Raw genomic sequence first — 27,214 nt, 5'->3', positions numbered from 1 at the left:
GTTTCTATTGTGACGGATGTTTCGGAAAGTTGTTTCGTGCGGCCGCTTGCGAGATCCGCCGGTCCTTGCGGCGGTTACACAAGCATTACGACTGAGCTAGCGACAGGGATTCATCTACCTCTCATCGCGTGACCCGCGGAGTCGGCTTTCCCTCGGAGACGAGGTTCTTACTGTGACCCTTGGCCTACAATTCGGAACAGCGATTCTAAAGGGAAAAAGACCTGCGCGGCCTCGGGCCTAAAGATCGCACAGAGAAAGCCGCCGTCTGGTAGTTTTGCTGCGCTAAGAGCGTTTCTGCGATTTCGTCACTTCTGTGCGAAGCAGCGGGGGAACCTGGCAGAGGAACCATTAGCACGCTGAATGAAAATATCTGCCACAAAGAAAGTGCAGTCACTTCTTCGTCGCCGTAGATTCGCCGTATTGTGAGGCTGAACGAAGATAAGTTTCATATTCTATGCATTAATTCATGTTCATGATGGTATACAACTCCTTTATTTCTGTATGTATAGCCGTATGCCGAAATCGAAAACAGTAAAACTGTTCTGTCACATTGCTTCCTTGTAGGGCAGTGAGAAAGGAAAATAAATGTCATAATTGCCGGCCGGAGTGGCCGTGCGGCTCTAGGCGCAACAGTCTGGAACCGGGCGACCGCTACGGTCGCAGGTTCGAATCCTGCCTCGGGCATGGATGTGTGTGATGTCCTTAGGTTAGTTAGGTTTAATTAGTTCTAAGTTCTAGGCGACTGATGACCTCAGAAGTCAAGTCGCATAGTGCTCAGAGCCATTTGAACCATTTTTCATAATTTGTTTTCTGCGTTGTTCTCCGGTGAATACTGAAAACCATTAGGTAATCGTATCGCTACCCAACGACTATGAGACATTATTTAATGTAAATATATGTCCGTACTGCCTGGCGAATAATGAAAAGGAAATGTGAGCGATTACGTTGTAAGTGTAAATTAAGATGCAAGTTCCTAAGTATAATTAAATGAATTATCAAACAATGAGCGTTCACTGTCTCGGATAATCTTATCGTCAAGTACACGATCATCACACTATTACACCACGAGAACAGTCCATATGACCTTTCTGAGATAATCATATGAATTAGGTCATTGAAATAACAAAAATGTTAATTAAATTTATACAGCTCACCGAGTGAGTACGTTATTACTGCAATGCAGCTTACAACAGGGCGTCAATACGCGCCAATCCCATATATTTTCAATGTCGTCAACTCTCAAGGACAGTATGATTATTTTAAATATTTCGTAAATGCAGCGATGTGAAGAAAGACGGCTGATAGAATCATCCGCGAGCAGAACGTCTTTGGATTACTAGAATCCCCAAAGTAGAGATTATTATTATCGCAAGCTTACAAGATTTAATTTAAGTTGTGTTACAAGTAATGAATACACGGGGAACATACCAAAAACTGCCTTTTGCCAGTAACACCCTGTCTTCATTGCAATACACAGTTCAATACGGCAACTGTCGATTCATTTCAAAATATTTTTTTTTTTTTTTATTCCGTCATTTCCCTTGCTCTTGGGACATTTCAGTCCTGTTATTTACTTGTTGTGTTCTACGTTTTGTAAATCATCTGTTGCAGAACGGGAAGGGAAGGTAAATAGTCATATTGTCAGAAATGCTTGGGAGAAAAGACGGATCAAAGTTTTTTTAGTCTTTATGTTCGTCAAACGTGTGGCGCTGAACTTGCGAGACTTACTTTGTTCCAGTCGCACAATTTTGTTTACAGACCAAGACTGTTCATACATGTAGTTCAAACAATTAGTTGTTAAGAAACAATAAAATTTGACAGATATTATTTCATTATAAACATTAGTTTTAGTTAAAGAGGAAACATGCCCTGTATCTAGTGTTGTACTGAGAAGCGGTTCGCTTGTATTTAGTATAAAAATAAAGCGAGTATTGCAAAGAGCTGTACAATAGCGTTCCATGTTTTCCACACAACAGATTTTTCGCCACGTGAGCTATGGTATTGGTCTGATTCGACAGAGAATAGTGTCTTCAGTGGATGACAGTGAACTGTCGTCCGTCAAAAAACAACTCTAGCAGATATCGGTCAGCTTCAACAAAAAAATGTATGAGAATACTATACCACTGATATCTAGAATGTGCCTTTTTAATTAACTTGTATCAATTTGTACTAAAAAGAGTGTAGTAGCGTTTACGTTTCGTGAAGTTTACCACTTTATGTTGCTGAAGACATGCAAGATTAACCTAGTTATTTCATACTGGCCACTCGGAAGATATCCGATCTGTTACGTTTAAAAGTGTGGGTAAAAAATCCTATGTCATGATCACTAAAACTCCTTTATTGATAACTAGATCATATCGTTGACAAGACATTTTCAGATCAATAAAAAATTATTACTTAATTCAGCGTGTATCAGCCACCAGACACTACACACCGCCATAATCCGTTGAGCTGAATCGGTCTTGTTGTCATGCATACTCTAAAGTAGGTTGTCAAGTTTACAGCATTTACAACGTTAGCCATGTATGTCTCCAGCGCTCATATTGTCACACTTGCGTTTAAATGCAAGGAGATTTATAGTGGTAACTATCATACAGTCCATATCTAGATGTACGAGGGCTATTCGGAAAGTGAGGAATGATTGGTCGCGAAATGGAAACCACAGAGAAACTCCGACGAGGCTTTTCACAGACGTTTTGGGCAGTGTCTCTAGTATGCCCGTCGATCGCATCAAGACGCTCTTTTCAGTCGTGCGCGCACTGTGAGCGAGTAGAGGTGCCTAGAACAACAATGTCTCCCGCCAAGTAGGAGGGCCCTATGAGACTCTTCGCCTTAATGAATGCAGCCCATCTAACACAACAGCCACGCACTTACCTATTCATGGCAATTCTCAGCCGCACTCTGCAGGGGCAGTAAAGACGTCCTGCAGCCTTTACGATAGGGAGTGTTCGATCACCCACAACACAGTCCTAATTGGCTTGTTCTGAGTATCATCTCTGTCCACATGAAACGCAGGCTACGCGCTATAGACCAGCGTAGAGAATTATCGGAAAGCACAGGCGGCTGCCTTCTATGACGATGGTGTTGGAAATTTGGTATAACGCTCTGACAAATGTCTAAGTCGGAGAGGCGACTATGTAGAGAAGTACCTGGAAGATGTAGCTAAATGTTCAAAGAAAACGGTTTTGATTTTCACTGTGGCTTCAATTTCGCTACCAGTCGTTCCTTACTTTCTGAATAACCCTCGTAAATGTGGCGTATCACTCACAACGCTAGTTACAGGAAGAAGAATGTAACTTTACTACGGCTGAAACCAGTAGGAGTAGTTTTAGTGATCCTGACAGGATTATTTACCTATAAAGCATAACGCAAGACTAAACTGTTAAGCTTCACACAAGGCTGGTAGTTTTTCAAGACCTTGTTAGGCGACCCTCAGAGATAATACAGACCTCTATTCATATATAACCATCTAAGTGTGCCTTGTAATAACATTATTTGTCAACACTTACCACGAAATAATGACGATGACTTGACAGAAGTGAGTCGTTTTGTAAGATGTGCAGCCTGCAAACCGTTTCTTCGCTGTGGGCGGTGGCTGACTTGCATTTCTGGTGTGCTCCCGCAGGACCACATCCAGGAGGTGCTGGACAAGTGGACTCAGATCGACGACGAGATCTGGGCCAAGGTGATCGTGCTGGAGCGGAACCGGCGCGTCGCCAAGGCGTACGCCCGCGCGCCCGTCCTCACCATCAACGGCTCCGACGACGGCTTCGACGGCTTCCGGTGAGTACCGCCGCTTCACAGCGAAGCGCGCCTCTATCCGGAGCTCTATCCAGCCTGGGCAATGGCTTTCTATAAGATGGTGAGTTCAATTTCGACCGCGTATACAGGAGGGTTACTGTGTCTCGTAATCTTTCGCTCTTCAATAAAGCCTTCTCGGTTTACAAGTTGCTTCACCACGAGTAAAACACTCGAGCTTTTGGTAGCTGCCTCCACCTTTGTCATCAGGAGTTAAAACCACTGACTGCCTGGATTGGCTTGTGTGGATGCAATGGTAGCTTTTGCAACCTTCCAGGGAGTACGTGAATGATTCAGGCCCGTAAGGCAAGTTTGGCAGCTCCTAGCGACTCCGTTCCGCCACGGTACCGAGGTACCCCGCGCGGGGTAGCCGCGCGGTCTCAGACGCCTTGTCACGGTCCGCGTGGCTCCCCCTTCGGAGATTCGAGTCCTCCCTCGGGCATAGGTGTGAGTGCTGTCCTTAGCGTTAGGCAGTGTAAATTAGATTACGTAGTGGGTAACCTTAGGTACCGATGACCTCAGCAGTTTGGTCCCATAAGACTCTACCACAAATACGAAAATACCGAGGCCCCCGAGAAAGACAAGTCGCGGCGCGTACGTCACGAAAGTAGGCCGATCGCGCACAACTCAGCAGACAAACTGCGTTTCTGTACCTGTTAACTCGTCACTGAGAGTGTATGTACAAACCAGAGCTGCATCTTCTACTGGAAGCCACTAGTATTCAGTCTTACTGTTATCAGTCGTACAAGGATAGGAAGTCCACAAGCGTAATGATAATTTATTACGGCTGTACTGGAGTATAATAAAGTTAAAATCATGCCAATTGATTATCTGTGTCATAAGACACCACATCTTGTTGACATGAGAACTAATAAGCAGAAGAGACTAAACGCTATAAACAAGCCCTTATGTCATTAATGTCAAGAATTGATCTTACATGTTGTTGTACTACCGTCAATCAGTAAGATCTCATAATAGCAGATTCCAGTAGAAGATGTGTCGGCCGCTGTGGCCGAGCGGTTCTACGCGCTTCAGTCCGGAACCGCGCTGCTGCTTCGGTCGCAGGTTCGAATCCTGCCTCGGGCATGGCTGTGTGTGATGTCCTTACGATAGTTAGGTTGGTTCTAAGTCTAGGGGACTGGTGACCTCAGATGTTAAGTCCCATAGTGCTTAGAGCCATTTGAACCATTTGATCCAGCAGAAGGTGCAATTCTCGTTAGTACATACACAACCATTTGCGAGTTAGCAAGTTTAAAAATGCATTTTGTCCGCTGAATTGAGCGAGCGAGCTCAGGCCTACCTTCGTAACCACCGCTTGTGTTCGAAGTGAGCGTGCAATAACAATTCACAGACCGGAAGTGGTAGCACTAGCAGTGGAGGGTATGTATAGTGCGCCGAGGGGACGGTAATACACAGTAGTCATTTTCGTACTGCAGGAACGGAGCGATTTATCAGATGTCCAAAAGGGCATTATCTTTGGATTTCGGGCCAAAAGTGTAATCTTCTTCGAAACGGTCAAGTTTGTAAACTGCTCGCGCGCTAGCGTAGTGACAGTATACTGTGCGTGGCAAAATGTCACGATCCGAAACCGTCATCGAGGCAACTATGGTGCACCACGGGCCGTAGATGACGGATGAACGACCGCTGCAGATATGTGTACGGGCGAACAGAAGTGCAACTGTTGAGCAACTAACAGCCCAGATCAATCATGGGACTACCAACAGTGTCTCCTCAACGACCGCTCAGCAAATGCTGCTTCAGCAGGCGCCTGTTTCCTGCACCCATGCTGAGTGCTGCTCATCAGCGACGAAGGATAGAATTTGCACGCCAGTACCGCAGTTGGGCGTACGCTGGCCGTCTACAGGTGGACTTTTCAGTGATGGTCGTAGGATTGTCGGAAGGATCCACACCAGAGGAGAGAGTTTTACGGTCTGTATAACGTTTTCTTGGCATGGGCAAGGTGATCTCGTCGTTCTGGAAGGCACAGTGGATCAACAAAAGCATGAATCTATCCTTGGGGACCATGGCCACCGCTTCATGGAGCTTGTTTTCCCTCGGCACGGTGCCATCTACCAACAGGTCAACGCAACGTGTCACACAGCCCACAGTATACGTGCGTGGTTCGAAGGACACCAGAACGAGTTTACAGTACTACCCTGGCCACCAGACTCCTCCGTTTTAATCTGTGGGGCCAACTCAATGGGGTTGTTGGCGTCAGCGATCCTCGACCGAGAAACCTAGCGAATCTGTCTTCGCAGTGGGGCCGCTATGGTTCCACATCTCTGTCGGTACCTTAAAGTACACAACTGGCCAATAAAATTGCTACACCAAGAAGAAATGCAGATGATAAACGGGTATTCATTGGACAATAATTTTATACTACAACTGACAAGTGATTACATTTTCACACAATTTGAGTGCATAGATCCTGAGAAATCAGTACCCAGAACAACCACCTCTGGCCGTAATAGCGGCCTCGATACGCCTGGGCGTTGAGTCAGAGCTTGGATGGTGTGTGCAGGTACAGCTGCCCATGCAGCTTCAACACGATACCACAGTTCATCAAGAGTAGTGACTGGCATATTGTAACGAGCCAGTTGCTCGGGCACCGATGACCAGACGTTTTCAATTGGTGAGAGATCTGGAGAATGTGCTGTCCAGGGCAGCAGTCGAACATTTTCTGTATCCAGAAAGGCCCGTACAGGACCGGCAACATGCGATCGTGCATTATCCTGCCGAAGTGTAGGGTTTCGCAGGGATCGAATGAAGGGTAGAGCCACGGGTCGTAACACATCTGAAATGTAACGTGCACTGTTCAAAGTGCCGTCAATGCGAACAAGAGGTGACCGAGACGTGTAACCAATGGCACCCCACACCATCACGCCGGGTGATACGCCAGTATGGCGATGACGAATACGCGCTTCCAATGTGCGTTCACCCCGGTGTCGCCAAACACGGATGCGACCATCATGATGCTGTAAACAGAACCTGGATTCATCCGAAAAAAATGACGCCGGCCGAAGTGGCCGTGCGGTTAAAGGCGCTGCAGTCTGGAACCGCAAGACCGCTACGGTCGCAGGTTCGAATCCTGCCTCGGGTATGGATGTTTGTGATGTCCTTAGGTTAGTTAGGTTTAACTAGTTCTAAGTTCTAGGGGACTAATGACCGCAGCAGTTGAGTCCCATAGTGCTCAGAGCCATTTGAACCATTTGAACCAAAAAAATGACGTTTAGCCATTCGTGCATCCAGGTTCGTCGTTGAGTACACCATAGCAGGCGCTCCTGTCTGTGGTTCAGCATCAAGGGTAACCGCAGCCATAGTCTCCGAGCTGATAGTCCGTGCTACTGCAAACGTCGTCTAACTGTTCGTGCACATGGTTGTTGTCTTGCATACGTCCCCATCTGTTGACTCAGGGATCGAGACGTGGCTGTACGATTCGTCACAGCCATGCCGATAAGATGCCTGTCATCTCGACTGCTAGTGATACGAGGCCGTTGGGATCCAGCATGGCGTTCCGTATTACTCTCTTGAACCCACCGATTCCATATTCTGCTAACAGTCAGTGGATCTCGACCAACGCGAGCAGCAATGTCACGATACGATAAACCGCAATCGCGAGAGGCTACAATCCGACCTTTATCAAAGTCGAAAACGTGACGGTGCGCATTTCTCCTCCTTACCAGGCATCACAACAACGTTTCACCGGACAACGCCGGTCAACTGCTGTTTGTGTGTGAGAAATGGGTTGAAAACTTTCCTTATGTCAGCACGTTGTAAGTGTCGCCACCGGCGCCAACGTTGTGTGAATGCTCTGCAAAGCTAATCATTTGCATATCACAGCGTCTTCTTCCTGTCGGTTAAATCTCGCGTCTGTAGCACGTCATCTTCGTGGTGTAGCAATTTTAATGGCCAGTAGTTTACTCACTGACTGTTCCTGAACGTCTTGCAGCGCTCCGCACAGCAAAAGTTGTTGAGGCTTTTGACAGGTGTTCTCATTAATGTGACTGGAGAGTGGACAAGAAAGCGAACTGCATCGTATCATACGGTTCTAGGAGAGTAGTTGGCGGTTGCGGACTGCTGTCGCAACGGCGTGAGGCTTGCGAGGCGAACGCAGTCCGCATACGGCAGCGGCCGGGGCGAAAGTGTGTGCTGGGCCGGTGGCCAGTGGCTAACTTCCTGCGAAGCTTCCTCCGCCGCGCTCGCGTTTAGCCGCGCCGCTTGTTAGTTCCGCGTGCTGGGCGCGCGCCCTGTCCTTACCAGGATAACGAGCCGTCTGTGCTCGTCTGCCCTCGTATCTGCCGGCGCATCGACGCTCCAGTTCGCTTCCTGCCATCGAATCGGCAGGATCGGAATGCGGCCGGCGCCGCGCGGCGCCCTGCCCAGAAGCGGGACCCAGACACTTTGCTCTCGCGCCGCTACGAAAGCTCGCTGCGCCGAGACTTATCACACTCGTGACTAGCGAATTAAGCTTCCCATCAGATCTCTCCTGCGACGCAATAACTCCGCAATATCTGTTCTTCTTTCTCTTCCACTGAGTCAGCGAGAAGGCTGTACGTCTCTTGTAGCCTGCGAACACAAAACAAATTGCTATTGTTACAATTTTCTGTGTTTTTATTTGGACTCTAGATGACTTCCTGCATAAGTTTCGTGATTACAAAGATTTGGGATTAGACGTCACTCTCCAACGCTAGTGGTTTTCCTGTCACGAGTTCAGACATATTCGCAACAAGGTTCCACAGCAATCCAGGCAATATTATTATTATTATTATTATTTAAACCCAGTCTTGGATCACAAAAATTTTATTATCCATGTAGTTAATTTTGGTCAGCTGTGACCATCTTCAGACCCCAATTAATCAACTACTGTACATAATTCGTGTCACTGGGCATGTAGATGGTACAGTCGCTTACTTTTATTTCACTTCTGGTAAAGACTCACAGGTGTGAAAAATGCTAATTGCACTGTGATTCGGAGCTCACACCGAACTGAGTTTCCTCTGCAGCTGCCTGTTGACGCCAGTTTACTTGACGGAAGAAATGAAGGACACATTAGGCTATAATAAAGAGGTTTTTTTGTAACCGAGACAAATCAAAATTTGCTGGTATGTTTCTAAGATTTCATCTTGCTAAGATCTCATCGTCAGAACAATTTTTGGTACCGCCATTGTAGCCCCAGACGGGTCAATCGGCACCGACCGACCGCCATGTCATCCTCAACCAATAACTTCATCGAGATGCTGTATGGAGGGTGGGGGGAGGGGGGGGGGTGCGAGGGTGTCTGCCGCTGTTTCGCATTCAAGTAGACCCTCACATGGTATCATGAAGCTGAGTCCACCCCATTTTAGTCCTCCAATCGATGACTAATCCCTGGCAGCACTGGAGTACCGAGATCCGAACCCCTGACACCGGGTACCTCGCACTGACCCTCAGCTATGGAGGCAGACATCACAACATTATGACGATTAAATGAAGCAAAACATACAGAGTATAGAAAAAACAACTTACGCAAAATTAGATAAAAATAAACCCATTTTTATATGGTGAATGTGTCACATGAGACGGTTCCCACGCTAGGGGTCTTTGGAAGGTTCGATGATATGTATGTTCAGAAACTGTGTTCAGACTGCCGTGTGATGCATATTTGATAGAGATGTTGCTGAAACTGTCGAAACGAGTTGCCTCAAGAACAATGGCTGCAATTTCATCCAAAAGGGCAATCAGCTCTTTTGGCAATTCTGCTGGGGGTCACCCGCAACTGAGCATAGTAATAGGCAGGGAAATCACCGTTTAAGTTGTAAGGCTTTTATAATTCGCGACAGATTTGGAACTAACAAATGCCCATCATCAGGTGCAGTTGCTGAAAACAAACAAGAGAAGTGCGCACAAAATAATTTTTACATACGCTCGTGTGCATAAAATTAAGTAAACGAGAGCTATAATTTATAAAATTCTGCGGTTGGGCTTGATGGGGTGAAAAGTGAGAAAGGAGTACGTCGATGTACCATGGCGACAACTGATAATAAAACAAACAAACCGTTTAGGTGAAGAGGCATGGTATAAGATAAGAGCCAGAACTTTTATTTTACTTATTTTTATCTCACTTACCTTGTTTATTTTCAGTAATTGCACCTAATGATAGGCATCTGTTAGCCCGCAACCGGTCGTGAATTAAAAAATAAAAGGCTTTCTACTGATGTGGTAATTTCCATGCCTACTGCGCTTTTCTGGAATGCCTATCAGAGTCTCGTACACCAAACGCTTCATATCCTCAGCACAAAAAGAAATGTATAGGAAGCCAGCAAAATCACTAAAACAATATTCATCATACGGCTGCTTGCACATTACCTTTTTCATATCAAAAGCCACCGAAAGCTTCATAGATCCCCGGCAGAGAAACGGTGCACCTGTGACATTTCTGTCCTCTAAACACTCACTTTCTCTCCTCCCATTCCCTTCTTTAACTTGTTCCATATACAACTATAATCAACATTATTACTGGTCTGAAAATTCCAGTGCTTTCACTGCGGTCTAGATTATTTGAGAGATAAGCCATATTGACTCATGTAACAACACACCCATCGGTTTACAGGACGCCTCTCTTTAAATAACGGCTGAAGCGAAAGTGACATTTTTTTCAAAAAATGGTCCTGCGATTAATCGACACTTCAATCTAAAATCGTGTGTGTTAGTGATCTTATAACAAGTAAACCATCGATTCTCCAATGATTTTAGTAATTTGTCAACAACAGTCTTTCAGGGAATCTGAAACGCTTCAGTAAAACTTTTTTACTGTCCTTTCTCGTTATCGAATTGTAATATGATCTTTTTAGTATGGTTCTCTTCTTAGATTTCAATTTATAATTATGAACACCTTACTATAAAAAGAATGTGGCAGTTCATATAAATTAGATGCGGAACTTTTGGAGTCTATCAGCTGTTAATAAGCCACTGTATGGGTGGCCCACTCGCGTAACGCGCGTTTAATATTTAAGATGCAGTGATAGCAATATTATTTCGCAATCTCCAGTTCGACGTTCTTTAAACAACAACTGTACAGACAAGACTCATCTCTGAAGAGTTGCGACATATTTTGGCAGCTGTGCGACAGTGGCTCCGCAATATTCGACTGTGTTACGCAACAGCTACGTAGAGGGAGGCGAACGGAAGGCAGAGCACGTGGCCAATCCGCCGTTAATGGTTCGCTTTTGGCTGGCGATAGAAAGCTGCCATTGCACAACGTACAGCGAGAGCATATATAGGAACCATTTCTCAACCTAAAACTACTACTTTTTTCCCCACATCCCTTTCCGTATACGTCGTGTAAGATACAAACCAACTCCTCCAGCAATCTGATTACTAAAATACTCCGCAACTTCCATAAAATCTGGTCCACAGCAACGCCTTATTTATTCAGAAGCTAAAATTAATTCGCAGTTTCGATAATAGGGTTTATTATCAATACTGGAGTACCTATTACATGTAAAACACCGCAAAAATTATAGGACTTCAGGTCTGCGTTTTATGTGAGCAACTATTATTTATAAATATGGAAACATGTTTCAGCACATTTGAGCAATCTCCAGTCGGTAATTTCATACAGTTCTTATTTTCTACTCTGCTTAGTTCCGTAGGACTCTCTTCGCATTATTGTTCACGAGTAGCTTGCCATCTCCAAAGTTATTTTCCAAGTATCCGTCCTTATCTGCACGATCCCCTTTTTGTACGATATTGCTCACAGTGACACGAACACGTTTCTGGGGAGTTCGACACGCAAGTTACACTTCTGCACTTCGCAGCTTCACAAAACATTGTGTACAAGTCTAGTCCAAGGACTAGAAACACAGCAGCAACATAAACGTTGTGTCCAATTCTAGTCAAAGCACTATACACACTGCGGCAAAATAAAGACGTCGTTTTACGTAACGCAAAAGTGCAACTTGAGAGTGCAGTTCCTCAAAAACATGTATCATATTTCGGAGTGAATTCCGCTGCAGAGGAGCATACACATAGGAACAGATACTTCGAAAATAACTTGTACAATAATGCAAAGAAATGTAGATGATGTGTGTGAATAAAGCTACCCGCTAAGTGTCGGAAGGGGCGGGGGGGATCGAATACGTCTCGCGGATTACTCACGAGGGTTGGTGAGATGGCCAGCCTGGATATGATTTTTAGGCGGTTTCTCACATCCAACTCGGTAAACAACGGGCTATTACTCACATCCCGCTTCAGATACACGCTACGCAGAAATTTAGAAAACGCTCATACACTTCAACGTGAGATTTACCTCTAGATGCAGACGAATTGGGTACACAAGTTCCGTTCCAAGGGGTGAGGGGGGGGTGGTTGGTGGCGTCATGGTCATCTGGCCACCACGTCCCACCAATATGCCAAAATCCATATAAAAATGTCGACCCCGTAGTGAAACGCGAAATGATAAGGACGAAGGTAAAGAAGAAAAGTGCCCATTGATGATGGAACAAAGGTGCTGAAACGTGAATGGGCATTTATAAACAAGAATTGTTTGCATGATAGCCGGACGAGAATACCCGGTATTTAATCTTCAAACGCGGTTGCTACTAGAGCTTCAAAACCAAGGTGATTACATCGCAGAAATTATTTCTGCCTGGGGATATAAAGCATCGGAAACTAAGCCACTGGAATATTTGCTTTGTTCCCTGTTGGGCGGCTGACAGCTTGGTCCGCGCAACTCTGCAACGCGGCGGAGCGTCCTTGGTGGCTGCCGAGGTAATGAAAGACGAGCGGAGGCCGTTTGCCCGTAACTGGTTTTCTTGTGATTCCCTTTTGGCGAATGTAGCCGGTCCGACTGCTCCAGTGAACGCGCCGCGCCATTGGCTGCCTGCGGCTAGGGTGGGGACGCCTCAGTGCCAGCACACGCCACAGGCTGCGTCTCGGGGCTCGATCTGGGACGCTCGCCACCTGCGCTCTGCTGACCACTCGCTCAAACAACGACCAGTCAAGAGGCATCCCCAGGCACCTCGATCGCCGTCATTTTATGGCCTGGCAAAACATGAAGGAGGACACACGCTTACTGCCCATCTGAGGACCACTGGATCGCCGTCTTATAGACCTTGTATTGTATAGTATGTTAACCAAGGACCCAGAAACGACGGACAGGCTCGGTCCCCGCCGCAGCCGCAGTGGTCCACAACCCCATGACGACTGCCGCCGTCCGCTTCAACCCCGCCGCCCCACACCGAGCCACTCTTTCAGATTTATTGTGCGGTTCGACCCCCAGTCCATCCCCCCTCCCCCAGGGAAGTCTCACACCAGACGAGTGTAACCTCTATGTTTCTGTATTTCTATATTTACTATCATCTTCTATATTTACATCACTACTCTGCAATTCACATTTAAGTGCCTGGCAGAGCTTCATCGAACCACCTACTACCGTGCAACTCTCGAAAAGCGCGCGTGAAAAACAAACATTTAAATCTTTCCGTGCGAGCTCTGATTTCTCTTATTTTATTACGAAGACCATTTCTCCTTATGTAGGTGGGCGCCAACAAAATATTTTCGCCTTCGGAGGAGAACGTTGGATATTGTAATTTCGTGAAAAGATCTTGCCACAACCGAAAATGCATTAGTTTCATTCACTGCGACCCCAACGTTATTAAGTTGAATTGATAGCCTTTAGATTTGTGCGCTGTATCGTGTAACCGAAATTTAGTGGATTCGTTTCAGTACTTATTTGGACGACCTAAGGCTTCTCATTATTTAGTGCCAACTGCCAATTCTCGCACAATGTAGGCATCTCATCTAAATCATTTTTGCAAACAGTTTCGATCTTATGATGACTTTATAAGACGATAAATGATGGCATCATCTAAGAGGGCTGCTCGGAAGGTCTCCTAAATCGTTAATATAAATTAGGAACAGCAGAGGACCTGCGACACTTCCTTGGAGAAAGCCAGATATTAATTTTCTTTTATTCCATGACTTTCCTTCAATTATTATTAACTATAGTATCAGCTTTCATTATCTGATATGACAGTTCTGTATGTCTATGTAAAACTATTAACTGTGGCAATGATACATATTGGCAGTGTACCACTGGTTGACCAACGATTATATCAGTATCATATCCTCACTTTAATAAACGCACCGTGCGCTGGTTATTCTTTGGTATCATGTACTTTGACATATCTATGTATGGATAGAGTGCTGCGGTTTGTATCTGCTTGGTATGGATAAGCTGTGAAGAGAGTTGTTAACGGGCGATCAGACGACTTCTGCCATTACATGTTCGCTGAATGTAAATGAATTGCGAAGAGAGTAAAATAAGAGATTGCTGGTGAGACACAAATCAAATTATATCGGCCACTTATTTTATTAATCAGTCATCAAGGTTCCAGTTGCGACGGCACGAGCTTAATGCGTGGTAGAGCAATGGTGTTGGACGCGTAAGCGGAGAACTTGTTTGCGCAGCAATCGCCGACATAGTGTAGCTGAGGCGGAATAAGGGGAACGAGCCCGCATTCGCCGAGGCAGATGGAAAACCGCCTAAAAACCATCTACAGACTGGCCGACTCACCGGACCTCGACACAAGTCCGCAGGGCGGATTCGTGCCGGGGACCAGGCGCCCCTTCCCAATCCGGAAAGCTGTGCGTTAGACTGTACGGCTAACCGGGCGGGCTCTTACAGTCCTTACTCTACACATCGGTCACTTTGTGTACCACATGAATAATACGACCGACTTCGCCAGCCGAATTAAACCTTTGGATCAGCTTTGATCTGATCTCTGTATTCACGCGTGTTCCCATTCAAACAGTCTATAGATCTGCTCGCCCAGTCGCTTGACGCCACTGTTGTGCACCTTCTTAAGCACACCCTGACCTCATCGTACTTTTAAGTATGGTGGAGAATGTTTCATCCAGACGGACGCCCTCACGATGGTAATCCCATTACCTCCATTTATAGCCACCCTTTTTATGGAATACTTGGAAGACATCGCACTGGACGCGGCTCCTGTAAAGCCTAATTGCTTGTATCGTTACGTTGACGACACATTCGTTCTCTTGCCTCATGGATGTGATAAGCTGGAAGAGTTCTTGATCTACATCAACATCTTCTATGATCATACAAATGTCGGAGACACACGACGCCTTGCCATTCCTTGACGTCACTGTCCGCCGAAAAGTAAATGGGTGTCTCAGCTACAGTTTATATCTAGAATCCTCCCATCCTGACCTTTTACAACCGTTCCCCGACCCTGCTATTCGTGATAAGGACATTTGTACCTCTAGTGCCACTCGCCTAACGCACTCTCCTTTTGGATTGCTTTGGGGGAAGAAACCAAACAGCGACGTCATCGGTCTCATCGTATTAGGGAAGGACGGGGAAGGAAGTCGGCCGTGCCCTTTCAAAGGAACTATCCCGGCATTTGCCTGGAGCGATTTAGGGAAATAACGGAAAACCTACATCAGGATGGCCGGATGCGGAATTGAATCGTCGTCCTCCCGAATGCGAGTCCAGTGTGCTAACCACTGCGCCACCCCGCTCCGGCAGTGTCCTTATGATGGTTCGTGTAAAAGCCTGCTACCGATGTAAAACAAAGTGTAATACACTAAAATGACGCGAAAATCCCATACCGATGCATTGATCGTCTTTTACCCAAAAATATTTCTCCAGTGTTTATTTGTTGCATGCTCACCGTCTCTAACCCTAAGGGCCCCTGTTCGATTCCCGGCTGGGTTTTCTCCGCTCAGGGACTGGGTGTTGTGTCCTGATACTCATCATTTCATCCCCATCGACGCGCAAGTCACCGAAGTGACGTCAAATCGAAAGACTTGCACCAGGCGTACGGTCTACCCGACGGGAGGCCCTAGTCACACGACAGCTCCACCATCTCTAACGATGCTGCATTAGCGGAGGAAATGCGACAATGTGTAGGCTGCTAACAGCGATTTGGTACTTGTGTTGACGAGTGCGTAAGCTGAAAAAGGAATGCGTCGTGAACACTCCTTAATCTATTTTCTCAGAAAATATAAACGGCGTTGTGGTAGATTTTGTAGGTGGTTCGTGCTTTCGAGGTACGTGTTGTTGCTTTTAGGACTTGAAAGCTCTTCTCGCACTGTCCTCGACGCCTCTCTCTCCGTGTTGACAGCAACGGAAGAGGCTGCTAGAGGAACACAAGCGGCGCGTCCGGCAGCAGTGTGTAAACAGTTCTGAGGGCACTCGACGGCCGCTGCTACCGTGTCCCCACATAGGGGGGGATTTTCGTGAAGGACACGGGCTCATCCGACACTGCCTCACTCTGAATTCACCAGAAACACCCATTAGTCGTTCGACGTGGACAATTTCTATGTGGGTGCGGTAAGCGCGTTTCCGAAACGGGAACCAAACAGAGCACTTGGCATCTCGTCCGCAAAGGCACTGTCACAGAGTGCCGAGTCCAGGGTGATAGAATTCTGAAAAACGTCGGCATCTAATGTGGGTGGCGTTCATCCGTGCAAGGCAAGACTGGCTACGATTATCACTCCCATGAGCTAATGCGGGTAGCGGAATACATACGAGCGTTTACGGAACAACACTCTTTCTCAGTCTTCGTCCAAAGCGTGCTACTTGACGACAAATTGATCATATTAATGCCATTGCATGATGGAATTACTAGAAAGCATCCAGCAAATAAGTGTTTTCCTTATAACTAAGCGGCCTCTTAGCTCATTTCCAGTGGTCCTTTATTCTCCTTCCTGATTTTGGAAGCGGGCGTCATTTACTACTTATGTATCCCCATTTCAATATATCTGCTTCACATTGGTATATTTGATACTGCCTTTGGATGCACAGCCCGTAGTTTCAACGTACGTTCTCATTAAAGGGCCTGACTTAGAATAAGAACGGGAAATGGAATCGCAAGAAGAAATTTCAACTATCTTCCTCACGTACTCCATTAGTTCGACCACATTTTTGGTTTTTAAAATAATGTACAGCATCTGAAATCTGACAACAGTTTCGTCTAACACTTGTCGCTAATTCTGTGTTTGTAGATCCGTAATTTGAGTTATGTAAGCAATGAATACGTTCTGAGGATACCACAGAATTCACAGACATGTGAAGAGTAAATTGAGGTAATGTCGTGGCCTCGGAGTGGACAGTTAACGACATAGACAACTATCTGATTTCATTGCTTTTATAGCATAGTTCCCAGACAGTCAGCTCGTTTCTTACTATCGGGATAAGTGAACTGCGCTGGCAACCATTAAAACAAAAGTGTTTTACACTGTAGCGAGATCTTTTCACGAAATGTCCTCTGAATGCTGTCTGTAGCATCACGTCTCAGACTCTTCGATTCACTTCTTTTCAGCCGGCCGCTGTGGCCCAGCGGTTTTAGGCGCTTACGTCCGGAACCGCGCTGCTGCTACGGTCGCAGGTTCGAATCCTGCCTCGGCCATGGATGTGTCTGATGCTCTTAGCTTAGTTAGGTTTAAGTAGTTCTAAGTCTATGGGACTGATGACCTCATATGTTAAGTCCCATAGTGCTTAGAGCCATTTGAACCATTTTTTTCACTTCTTTTCCGTTTTCGTTTTAGTTCATATTCAGTGTTGTACAATGTTGTGCTCCAAACGTACATTCTGAAAAAATTGTGATTAACATTAAAGCTTATGTTCGATGCTAGTAGACTTTTCTTGGACGGGAATGCCCTGGTCGCGTGTGCTAGTCTACTGTTTATGTCCTCCTTCCTTCGTCCGTCATGGGTTTATTTTTTGCAAGATGACAGAATTCCTTAACTTCATGTACTTTGTGATCACCAACTGTAGCGTTTAGTTTATTGCCCTACTCCTCATGACTTTCGTCTTCCTTCGGTTTCTTCTCAAGAGATATGCTGTACATATTAGACTGTTCATTTCATTCAACACGTCCTGAAATTCTTTTTAGCTTTCAATAAGGCTAGCAACGTAATTAGCGAATCATCTCATAGAAATCCTTTAATCTCACTCTTGAATCTTTATTTTAATTCCATCATTGGTTCCTCGATGTATAGATTGAACAGCAGGGGTGAGAGACCGCAACCGTGTCTTAGAGTCCTTTAATTATTGCACATTGTACCTGGTCTTCCAGCAGCGCGGGGTAGCCGCTTGGTTCAGGGCGCCTTGCCACGGTTCGCGGTGCACTCCCCGTCGGAGGCTCGTGTCCTACTCGGGCATGGGTGCGTGTGTTGTCCTTAGCGTAAGTTAGTTTGGATTAGATTAAGTAGTGTGTAAGCCTAGGAACCGATTACGTCAGCAGTTTGGTCCCATAGAAGCTTACCAAAAATTTCCAAAATTTTCTGTTTTTTTCCCTATTTTTTTCAGAATTTTGAACATCTTGCACCCTTTTACATTGTTGAACGCTTCTTTCAGGTCGACAAACCATGTAACGTGTCTTGATTGTTCTTGTCTTGTTTATTATTTGAAATTTATTGTTCAGAACAACGTGGATATACACGCTGAACACTCAATAAATGAATTCGGGAGACAAATTTTTGTCAATAGCAAGGTCAGTTCACCGGTACGGAATTTTACCGTTGTATTACTACTCTTTATATTAAATCGTTTGCAGGTTCGTATTAGAGCGATACTGTATATTACCAGTCTTTCCGTATAACGTATTCCTATTTCGCTCGGAATTTCGCACATCTTGCAGCATTTTATAGTTTCCAACGGCTTTTCTGTGTCGACAAGTCCAGGGAACATATCTTGATAAAGAGCTAAGACTTTTATTTGCGTTTTCCGTTCTGCGCCGCAGTGGTGCCCTCAACGGCAGGCAGAGGCGCGCGAGCGCACGCACAGCCGGCAATTGCGCGCATTCCGCGCTGCGCACCGGTGCCCATTGCGTAACCACCGGTCCGCTAGTCGAACCCCGCCGGGCACTCGCCCGCAGCGGTCCAAGGACGCCCACTCCGCTCCGCTCTGCTACCTCCCTGTGTGTTGCTTTATTTTGATTTCCAACTCCGCCGATAGGTTCTCGAATCTTTTTTCCCCGCTGCTCGCGGAATACAATCGGCGCTAAACCACTGTAGAGGCGCACCTGCCGGCCGTGTTCCACTGGCCGAGTACTCCATGTCCACTACTTTGCTGTATATCTTCTGCACAATGGCCGCATCGATTATCTGCTCGACATCACGACATACATCAGCACGCGACACAGACGTACCGCGCTTGCCGATTACTGTCGCACGGATATTTGTACGCGTCTCCGTTTTCCATTGATTTATACACGGCGGCCTACTTCAGATACTTGTTTCTGAAAACAATACACGGCACTCTAGTCCCCACTGTTTCCTTTAGTAGCCATGACGTCGCATGGACTCAACCTGCTAGTTGCAGATTATCTATTTTAAATCGTCGAACCAGGTTTCTTGGTTCATGAAAAAGTTCATTCAGCCACTATGGGTCCCTAGCAGTAAATTACGCATTCAAACTACCGTCATGCTCAGTGACTGGGGAGCTACACTTGCTCTTGGAGCAAGAGCCACTTCAGATTCACTCTTGCCAGCTAAGATTTTGGATGGTTTCCTTATACAGATTTAGGCGAATGCTGGTAAAAGGAACGGGCGATTTTCCTCTCTGTTCTTGCCCTAGCCTAGCTTTAGCCACGTCGCTACCGCCATCCTCATCGACAGGTCGTTAAGGTCCTGTCTTCCTTTATTTTCCTGGAATGGAGAGACACGTACTAATGGCGTCTGCTACAAAGAAGGAAAAAAAAAGGGGGTGGGGAGAGAGAGAGAGGATACTTCTACTCTTTACTAAGAATTTTATCGTTTTTGCGATCATATTCACAATTCATATAAGATCGTTTGCATTTGCATAAAGTTATTCTCTTCTAGAAAAGTTCTTTTTTTCAGTCATATGTCACATAAGGTCATTGGAAGACGCTAGACCCTAGATGTGACTCTGAAATCAACAGGAAAGAACAATGGAGATTGGAGTTTTCTGGCAAGTGGAAGTCTGATTTGAACACCTGCTGGGTATGGACATATTCCAGTAGCTGGGTCCTTGAAACTTCCTGGCAGATGAAAACTGTGTGCCCGACCGAGACTCGAACTCGGGACCTTTGCCTTTCGCGGGCAAGTGCTCTACCATCTGAGCTACCGAAGCACGACTCACGCTCGCTCCTCACAGCTTTACTTCTGCCAGTATCTCGTCTCCTACCTTCCAAACTTTACAGAAGCTCTCCTGGCGTGAGTCGTGCTTCGGTAGCTCAGATGGTAGAGCACTTGCCTGCGAAAGGCAAAGGTCCCGAGTTCGAGTCTCCGTCGGGCACACAGTTTTAATCTGCCAGGAAGTTTCATATCAGCGCACACTCCGCTGCAGAGTGAAAATCTCATTCTGGAAACATCCCCCAGGCTGTGGCTAAGCCATGTCTCCGCTATATCCTTTCTTTCAGGAGTGCTAGTTCTGCAAGGTTCGCAGGAGAGCTTCTGTAAAGTTTGGAATGTAGGAGACGAGATACTGGCAGAACTAAAGCTGTGAGTACCGGGCGTGAGTCGTGCTTCGGTAGCTCAGACGGTAGAGCACTTGCCCGCGAAAGGCAAAGGTCCCGAGTTCGAGTCTCGGTCGGGCGCACAGTTTTAATCTGCCAGGAAGTTTCATATCAGCGCACACTCCGCTGCAGAGTGAAAATCTCATTCCAGCTGTGTCCTTGTTTTCTGACACACTCAGGCAATTACGAGGAAACCTATAATATAATGAAGTATCTGTACCGCGAAGCAAAATACCAGCTTTCACTTACTTTAAATGCTTCCAATGAAATCCACCGAACTACAAATGATAAGAAATGTTTTGTAATTCCGTTTACATACAAAATCGTTCGAGATTTACAATGTTTACTGATACATTCGGAAGTATGTTTTAGTGTGTCATCGTCACAGATGAAAACGGTATCGGATTGAATACTGACAAATAGTAGTACAGTTACAGCTTATGATTTGATAACATTAGCGATAGCGATATGTTTGTGAACCAAGCAGTAGGCTAGGATTCAGTTATTCTAAGCGGTATCATTTTTTTCGTGCCTACTATCCTTGAAAGAGCAGGAAGAGAATATGACTTTTGACAAAGTAGGAGAATTTCAAGTAGACAACTTTTATTCAGTCTTTGAGGCATGTTTTCCTACCGCTGACATAGTCGCGGTTTCTCATGTCATACCCCTAAGGTTAAAGTCATATTTTCCATTTTTTTTTTTTTGGTATTTCGGAACCAAGAAATGCTAAATAAACCGAAGAAATCGTTATTTGGTGAAATTTAATCCAAAGTTTTCTACGTCGGTTTAGGCCAGTACGACATTCTCGAAACAACTTGTTCCCAAGGTTAAGTCCCACGGTGCATTACGTGGACATCACATCTGCCTTGTGAGGAACGGAATTACGTGTTGCGGCCTTTTTATGCGAGCTTCGCACGGCTGCACGAAGATGCAAGAAACAGTTAATGCTCCTTAGAAAAATGAAGTGTTCTGTTTGCTATGTACAGCCTTTTCAGCATGCGCACATGAGACAGGAAAAGGTTTGTAGATGATTTATGACAGGGCACCGACGATGTTAACAGCTAGGAAGTACAGAAACCGTAAGTGCGCAGTGTCAGATGCTGATATTCCTCCTTCGTGGCCGCATCGTCACAACTTGCCGTGAAAAGCCCTGGCCCCTTTCTCACAACACCCACCGTGGGGACAGACGAACTTTCTCCTTCAGTTACTTCTTTCCTCGCTAAGAGCATCATTAACGGCCATCAAGCGCTCACACCTAGCACTGTTCTCTCTCACTATTGCGACAACCTTCCTTTGATGTACTGATGTGCAGATTATGAGACACGCAATTTCAAATTTCCGCAGTCACATTACACATTGTGCTAGTCAGCAATGCATCAGCACAAAGGCAGGTTCAAAATGTGGTTCGCAGCTTCAAATTAAATTTTTCGATAGTTTATCACTCCCATGTTGCATTCAAATGGATGCTTTCCTAATTTTGCCTCAGCTCTTGTAAGCCCGCCAGTACAATCCGTCAGCACTCACTAGTTTCTAACAGAGATAACTGGCGAATCGCATCAATTTTGACGGAAATAAGAGTACGAGAACGCGAAACGATGTGTCTGTATCTGTGTTTTGTTAGCCATTCCTACAGTCACCAATATAAATTGCTACTCATGTCTTTGTGTTCTTCTGTATTTTGCATTTCCCTGCCTGAGCTATTTTTTAAAAACAAGAATCTTGGTACTGACAAAGCTAAGATCACGTAATAACTGTAATTCCTCTGTTTCCTCTTTCGTCTCCTATTTCTGCATTACTCTTTCGCCTTCTTTACATGTTCTCCTTCCCTGCCTTCTGTTCATGTTGTTCCTGATTTTTTTATGTTTTCTTCGAAACGTTTTAAATTTAGTATTTTATACTCAAAAAATTTCTTTCTGTTATATCCGATTGATGTTTCTTTCTAGTTGGTGCCTTATTTCTGTAATCGATGTTGTTATTCATTTGTTTCCCAGGAATACGGAATATTTGTTTCATTATTTGTGCTGCTTCATTTAGTAGATGTGTCCAAAGAACACTACACTTTGCACACTACTCCTGGTACTTTCTGTATATTTTGGTTCATCTCATTTTCCAACTATATGTAGTGTGTATTTCACCCATAATTTTTCTGATACGAGTAATCCGCCTTTCAAGTATCTTTTTCTATCCAGCTTACAGTTCGTGATTAATCATTCACATGCATATAAAAATTCTATTCTTATCACTGTGGTGTAGTGTTTCAGCTTTCATTTGTAGAGATGTATTACTTGTTGTAGATATTTTTAGTTAAACAAATAGGCTCTGTCCATTTTACGAACTCTTACATATATCGCATATTTATCTAGCCCATTCTGCGATAAGGTTTCTTCAAGATATTTAAATTCAATAAATTGCTCTATTTCTTTGTATTTCTATGTATTGTGATGTATTTTTATATTTGTCACGAGATTAGTTTTGGTTCAAATGGCTCTGAGCACTATGGGACTTAACTTCTGAGGTCATCAGTCCCCTAGAACTTACAACTATTTAAACCTAACTAAGCTAAGTACATCACACACATCCATGCCCGAGGCAGGATTCAAACCTGCGACCGTAGCACTCGCGCGGTTCCAGACTGAAGCGCCTAGAACCGTTCGGCCACTCCGGCCGGCAATTAGTTTTCCTGGCAAAATTCTGAGAGCAGTTCTACAGGCTATTCTTTCCATAAGATTTATTAGTATGACTGCTTCTGCCATATTTTCTGAAAATATAGCGAAATCGCCTGCATTCGACAGGCAGTTTACTTCAATTCCATTTCCTTCCCAGATTTATTGGTTCAATTTTATAAATTTTTCGCTACTAGTTCCTGATTCTTACATTTATTTCTGATTCGTGGGTAAACAGTAAAAGTGATAAGCCATCCTCTTCTGTAACACCAATTTTTATTTCAAATTGCATACCGGTAGACAAATTTCAATTCGGGTATCTTATTTGTCACTACGTTTTCTAAAGTTGCTTTAATACGAAACTCTCTAATGATTTTATCTATTGTTTCTTGGTGTACAGAATCAGACGCTTTTTTAAAATCAAAAACATTATACATTTATTGACTTGCTGATTAACATTCTACGGCGAATTATCACACTGTTAGTTCTTTTTTGTTTTTTAAATTTGTTTTTAAGTTCAGTTGCATGAGTAGGACTAAAAATTGTGTGTTCATTAATGTTAACACTAATCATGTACACACATCCCGTAAACTGCCTCGTTCCATATCTTTTTGGTAAAATATCGTGCAAATGTTGTAGGGAACATTTAACTAAGTAACTAACCGACTCCCATGTAATGTTACTGGAAGAAAACTTGAAGTTACAGGCAAGTTTCTGACACTTAAACAAACGTAAACAGACTGAGACCGCAACACTTATCACTCACCCTGAATCTGCACAACACACTTTACGCAGATTAGGGAAGACCAGGTCATTAGCTCTCGTCTGTTGACAAACGTGAGTTTCCCCAGCCCACATGGTCTGGAAATGTCCCACGGAACTTACTCTGGGGGTCCTGGTTTAAACTCACCGGCATCCAGGATCACGTCCGAATTTGCGGACTTCTATCGGATTACACTCAGCTGAACGTAAAATCCCTCTCCTAATTAAAATCTAAAGCGGATAATTACTGTTCCAAACACTAAACAATAAGTTCTCGAAAATGATGCGTCGCAGATGGAGTGTAGATGTGTGTTGAACACAACAGGTCTGTCGCTCCATATTGTGTTCGATAAACAGTATGTGGTTGGACCGATTACTGCGCCGCCACCAGACGAGTGTTGCACAAGAAGGTGGCTGCCTGGGGTCCCGTTCCAGGTGGCCCAAGCCTTACGTTGGCGTCGCGGGGCGTGACCGGTGGGCAGCAAGTAAGTAGAGCAACCAGGCCGTTGCGAAATCCTGCTGCGATTAAGTGCGCGGCCACATTATATTGCTACACTCCTCGCTGTAGCCGAGCCAGAGCTCAGAGTTGATACGTACTGTGCATACGGCCGGGAGATGGCAATGACATTACAAGTTATTCTCCAACAACGAGGGCAGGTTAGCATTTTACCATATAGCTACCCATCTTTTGCTTTTCGTGTTTTGCTTCTCAATCTCATTTTGTGTTCTGGGTAACTTGTGATTCGCTTCGCTAATGTGGAGCTCTGAGACAGGTGCACCCACAGATCCTGACTAAATAAATACAGTGTATAAATGTATTACTCGGTAGTCGAAAATCGGAATCAGAAAGCTCAGACAGCGATTTATACTCCTCACCAGTCGATTTCGAATCTAATCGTTTATGTCTGAAGCACGCACTCGATAGAGATGCTCTGGTCTTCCTTATCCCGTCGTATCCTTCGTTCCTCACAATTTTATTGAAATCTGATCTGTCTCTAATGACCTCCTCTTCGACGGGACGTTAAGCCGTCGTCTTTCCCCACCCTTCTTTTTACGAATCTGTGAGTGGCTTAGACGACTATCTTATATAACTGATGTGAATAAAAATATTTGATTGAACGTAATCTTCTTGATCTAATTCTGTAAGTCGTGTAAAATTTAGTATCATTAACTGCTTCCGTGTCCCGCAGACTGAACGATTGTTGCGCTAAACGTGAAACCTATATCGCCGATTTAACTCGCGTAAATGATCCATTCCACAACGAATCATCGAAATGATCTGCTTACTTAAGTACCCGAGAGTCATTTCGAATAGTAATTCCCGATAAAGTTTCACGACAGTTGAAGCACGCTACGAACGATCAATTAATGTGTGTAACACATAGTAATTTCACGTATATTGAAAGTCAATGATCTCCTAAAAAAAAGTTTGTGGAATACAAACACGATGAAAAGGCAACTGAATACAAGAGTTGAAAAACGAGAGAACAGATAAATTCAGCTATTTTTGTGAATAGATTCAACAAAATGGGCTTGTTAAAGGAGCAAACAAAGGACAAGACAGAAACATGGAACATGCATACGAGTTAGATATAACAACAGAACAGCCCCCTACACTGCAAAGATGAGGCAGTGCACAACAGTTAAGTCAGAAGCATTTTACAGTTCAGAATACTGGTTACTGGATGAGAAAGGAGAAGAGGAAGAACCTCGGACCGCAGAAAAGAAACGACGGTACATGGAAGAAAGAGAAAAGTGAAGATCAGTATCAACAGGTGAAGAAGATCACAAGCGCTGTATGGAAGAGAGAGCTGAAGTTGCATGGGGCAGTTCTTCAGAATGAGTGAATGCAGATTGACAAAGAAAATCTGTGTCTACGCCATCAAACTACAGGCGAACAGAGAATGAGTTGAGTAAATAAGAAAGGACATGGAGGAAGTTGGGATAAATCAGAAAGAGGTCTGTGATAGAGAGGTATTTTGAACGAAGTTTGAGTACTTCAAGGGGGTTCCAAGAAAAGCAAAGTGCACGACCTAAGACCGACTGGACAGAGGAAAGAATGAAGAAATTCTGAGAGGGGAAGGAAAGACTAACCAGCAAACCAATTGATTCCTGTGGTCTAAAGTAGACCGAGGTAAAAAAAAAAATAATTATTCTTTTGGTAACTCGTGTTCTGCGTACTTTACCCTTATAATTTCAATTTCTGTTAAATGTCTAGTAAAATAATAGAAGCACCGTTTGATAGGCAAAAAATAAATATCACGTTGGTATCTATGCCTTGTGTCATTTTAGGCGCAGCAAAAAACTGGACCTAAAGCCAAATTTCCTTAGTCTGAAATACAGTATGAGCGTATCAAGAATGGTAGGTCTGAATGCAAATCACGTGCATCGTCTCAAATTGGGCTCGTCGACTTCCACGGTTGCGAAATCGCAAGCAGTAGGGCGGTGTCCACGCACATCACGTGCGTTTCACGCACTCACGCACGTGTGCGGATACCAGAGTGCGCACGTGCACGAATGTGCGAGTAGAAAGGGAGTAGCGTTGCGGGGCGGGCGTGTCGTAGCCGGATACTGGGGCGGTCAAGGAGACAGCAACAGCAGCCGCAGCCAAGCTACAGAGCGACACAATACAGCGCGGCCGGGCCTCTCTTTGTTCCCGACGTCGGATCACGTGGCATCGATTCCGCTCAGGTCGATCGCCACTTCAGCACTCTCCTTGCTTCACAGATGACAGTATTCGCGTTATTTATAGGAGCCTTTTCGCCTTTTGTTTCTTGGAGTAGAGAAGGTAGTCAGTCACTGAGAGAATCTCAATCGCTACTTAACAAAAAGGGTTGGCACTGGACCTGCTATTACCTTGTAAGATGGTTGAAACCAATACTATTTTTGTACTACAGACGTTTTTAAAACATATGTAGGTTTGAGACAACTGATCTCTCATCGGTTCGCTTCGATAAAGTTTTGATACATGTAACGGTTGCACATATATCTTACACACTGAATTTCCTGCAATTTGTAAATGTATTAAGAACGTCATATTCCTCGATATAAGCTGACTACCAGTCATACGTCGACATTCACACAATGCAAACTGCTGAGAACTGTATGGAAGAGGGTACTTTCCACTGTAAAGCATACTAAATTTCCCAACGTTTCCATTCGCTTAAAGGCTCTGTAAATAGACTATATTGTCTCTTGTGTCCCTATCTGAACGATTCGTAAGGGGCTGGAGTATATTTCTAGATTACACAGTTGATAACAGGTTTTGAAATTTTAGAAGTAGGTTTTCGCGAGATACTTGTCTGCCTCCAAGCCATTCCCCTTCAGGCTTTTCAACACTTGCTAGACACACTTCCGCGAATTACACAAACAACTGACCACTTGGCGTTGCCCATCTTCACTTAAGTTCCATATGCCCCGTTAGTACTATCTGGTATACGTCCCAAATACTTGAGCAGTATTTCAGGATGGGTCGCACTATTGGTCTGTAAGCAATATCCTTTG

At 44.7% G+C, this 27,214-nt stretch overlaps 1 protein-coding gene across 3 annotated transcripts in view; it reads left to right on the top strand.

Annotated features, from left to right (window-relative positions):
- The window catches only part of LOC124777167, a 614,765-nt gene that overhangs the window by 513,974 nt on the left and 73,577 nt on the right, over positions 1 to 27,214 (top strand). For all 3 annotated transcript variants that reach the window (XM_047252476.1, XM_047252474.1, XM_047252477.1), the window contains exon 3: positions 3,626 to 3,783. In XM_047252476.1, the coding sequence (XP_047108432.1) occupies positions 3,626 to 3,783 (158 nt within the window). The remainder of the gene's footprint in view (positions 1 to 3,625; positions 3,784 to 27,214) is intronic.

Source organism: Schistocerca piceifrons, chromosome 2 (assembly GCF_021461385.2).
Source record: "Schistocerca piceifrons isolate TAMUIC-IGC-003096 chromosome 2, iqSchPice1.1, whole genome shotgun sequence".
NCBI classification, from domain to species: domain Eukaryota; kingdom Metazoa; phylum Arthropoda; class Insecta; order Orthoptera; family Acrididae; genus Schistocerca; species Schistocerca piceifrons.
This window is presented reverse-complemented; position numbering and strand designations above follow the sequence as displayed.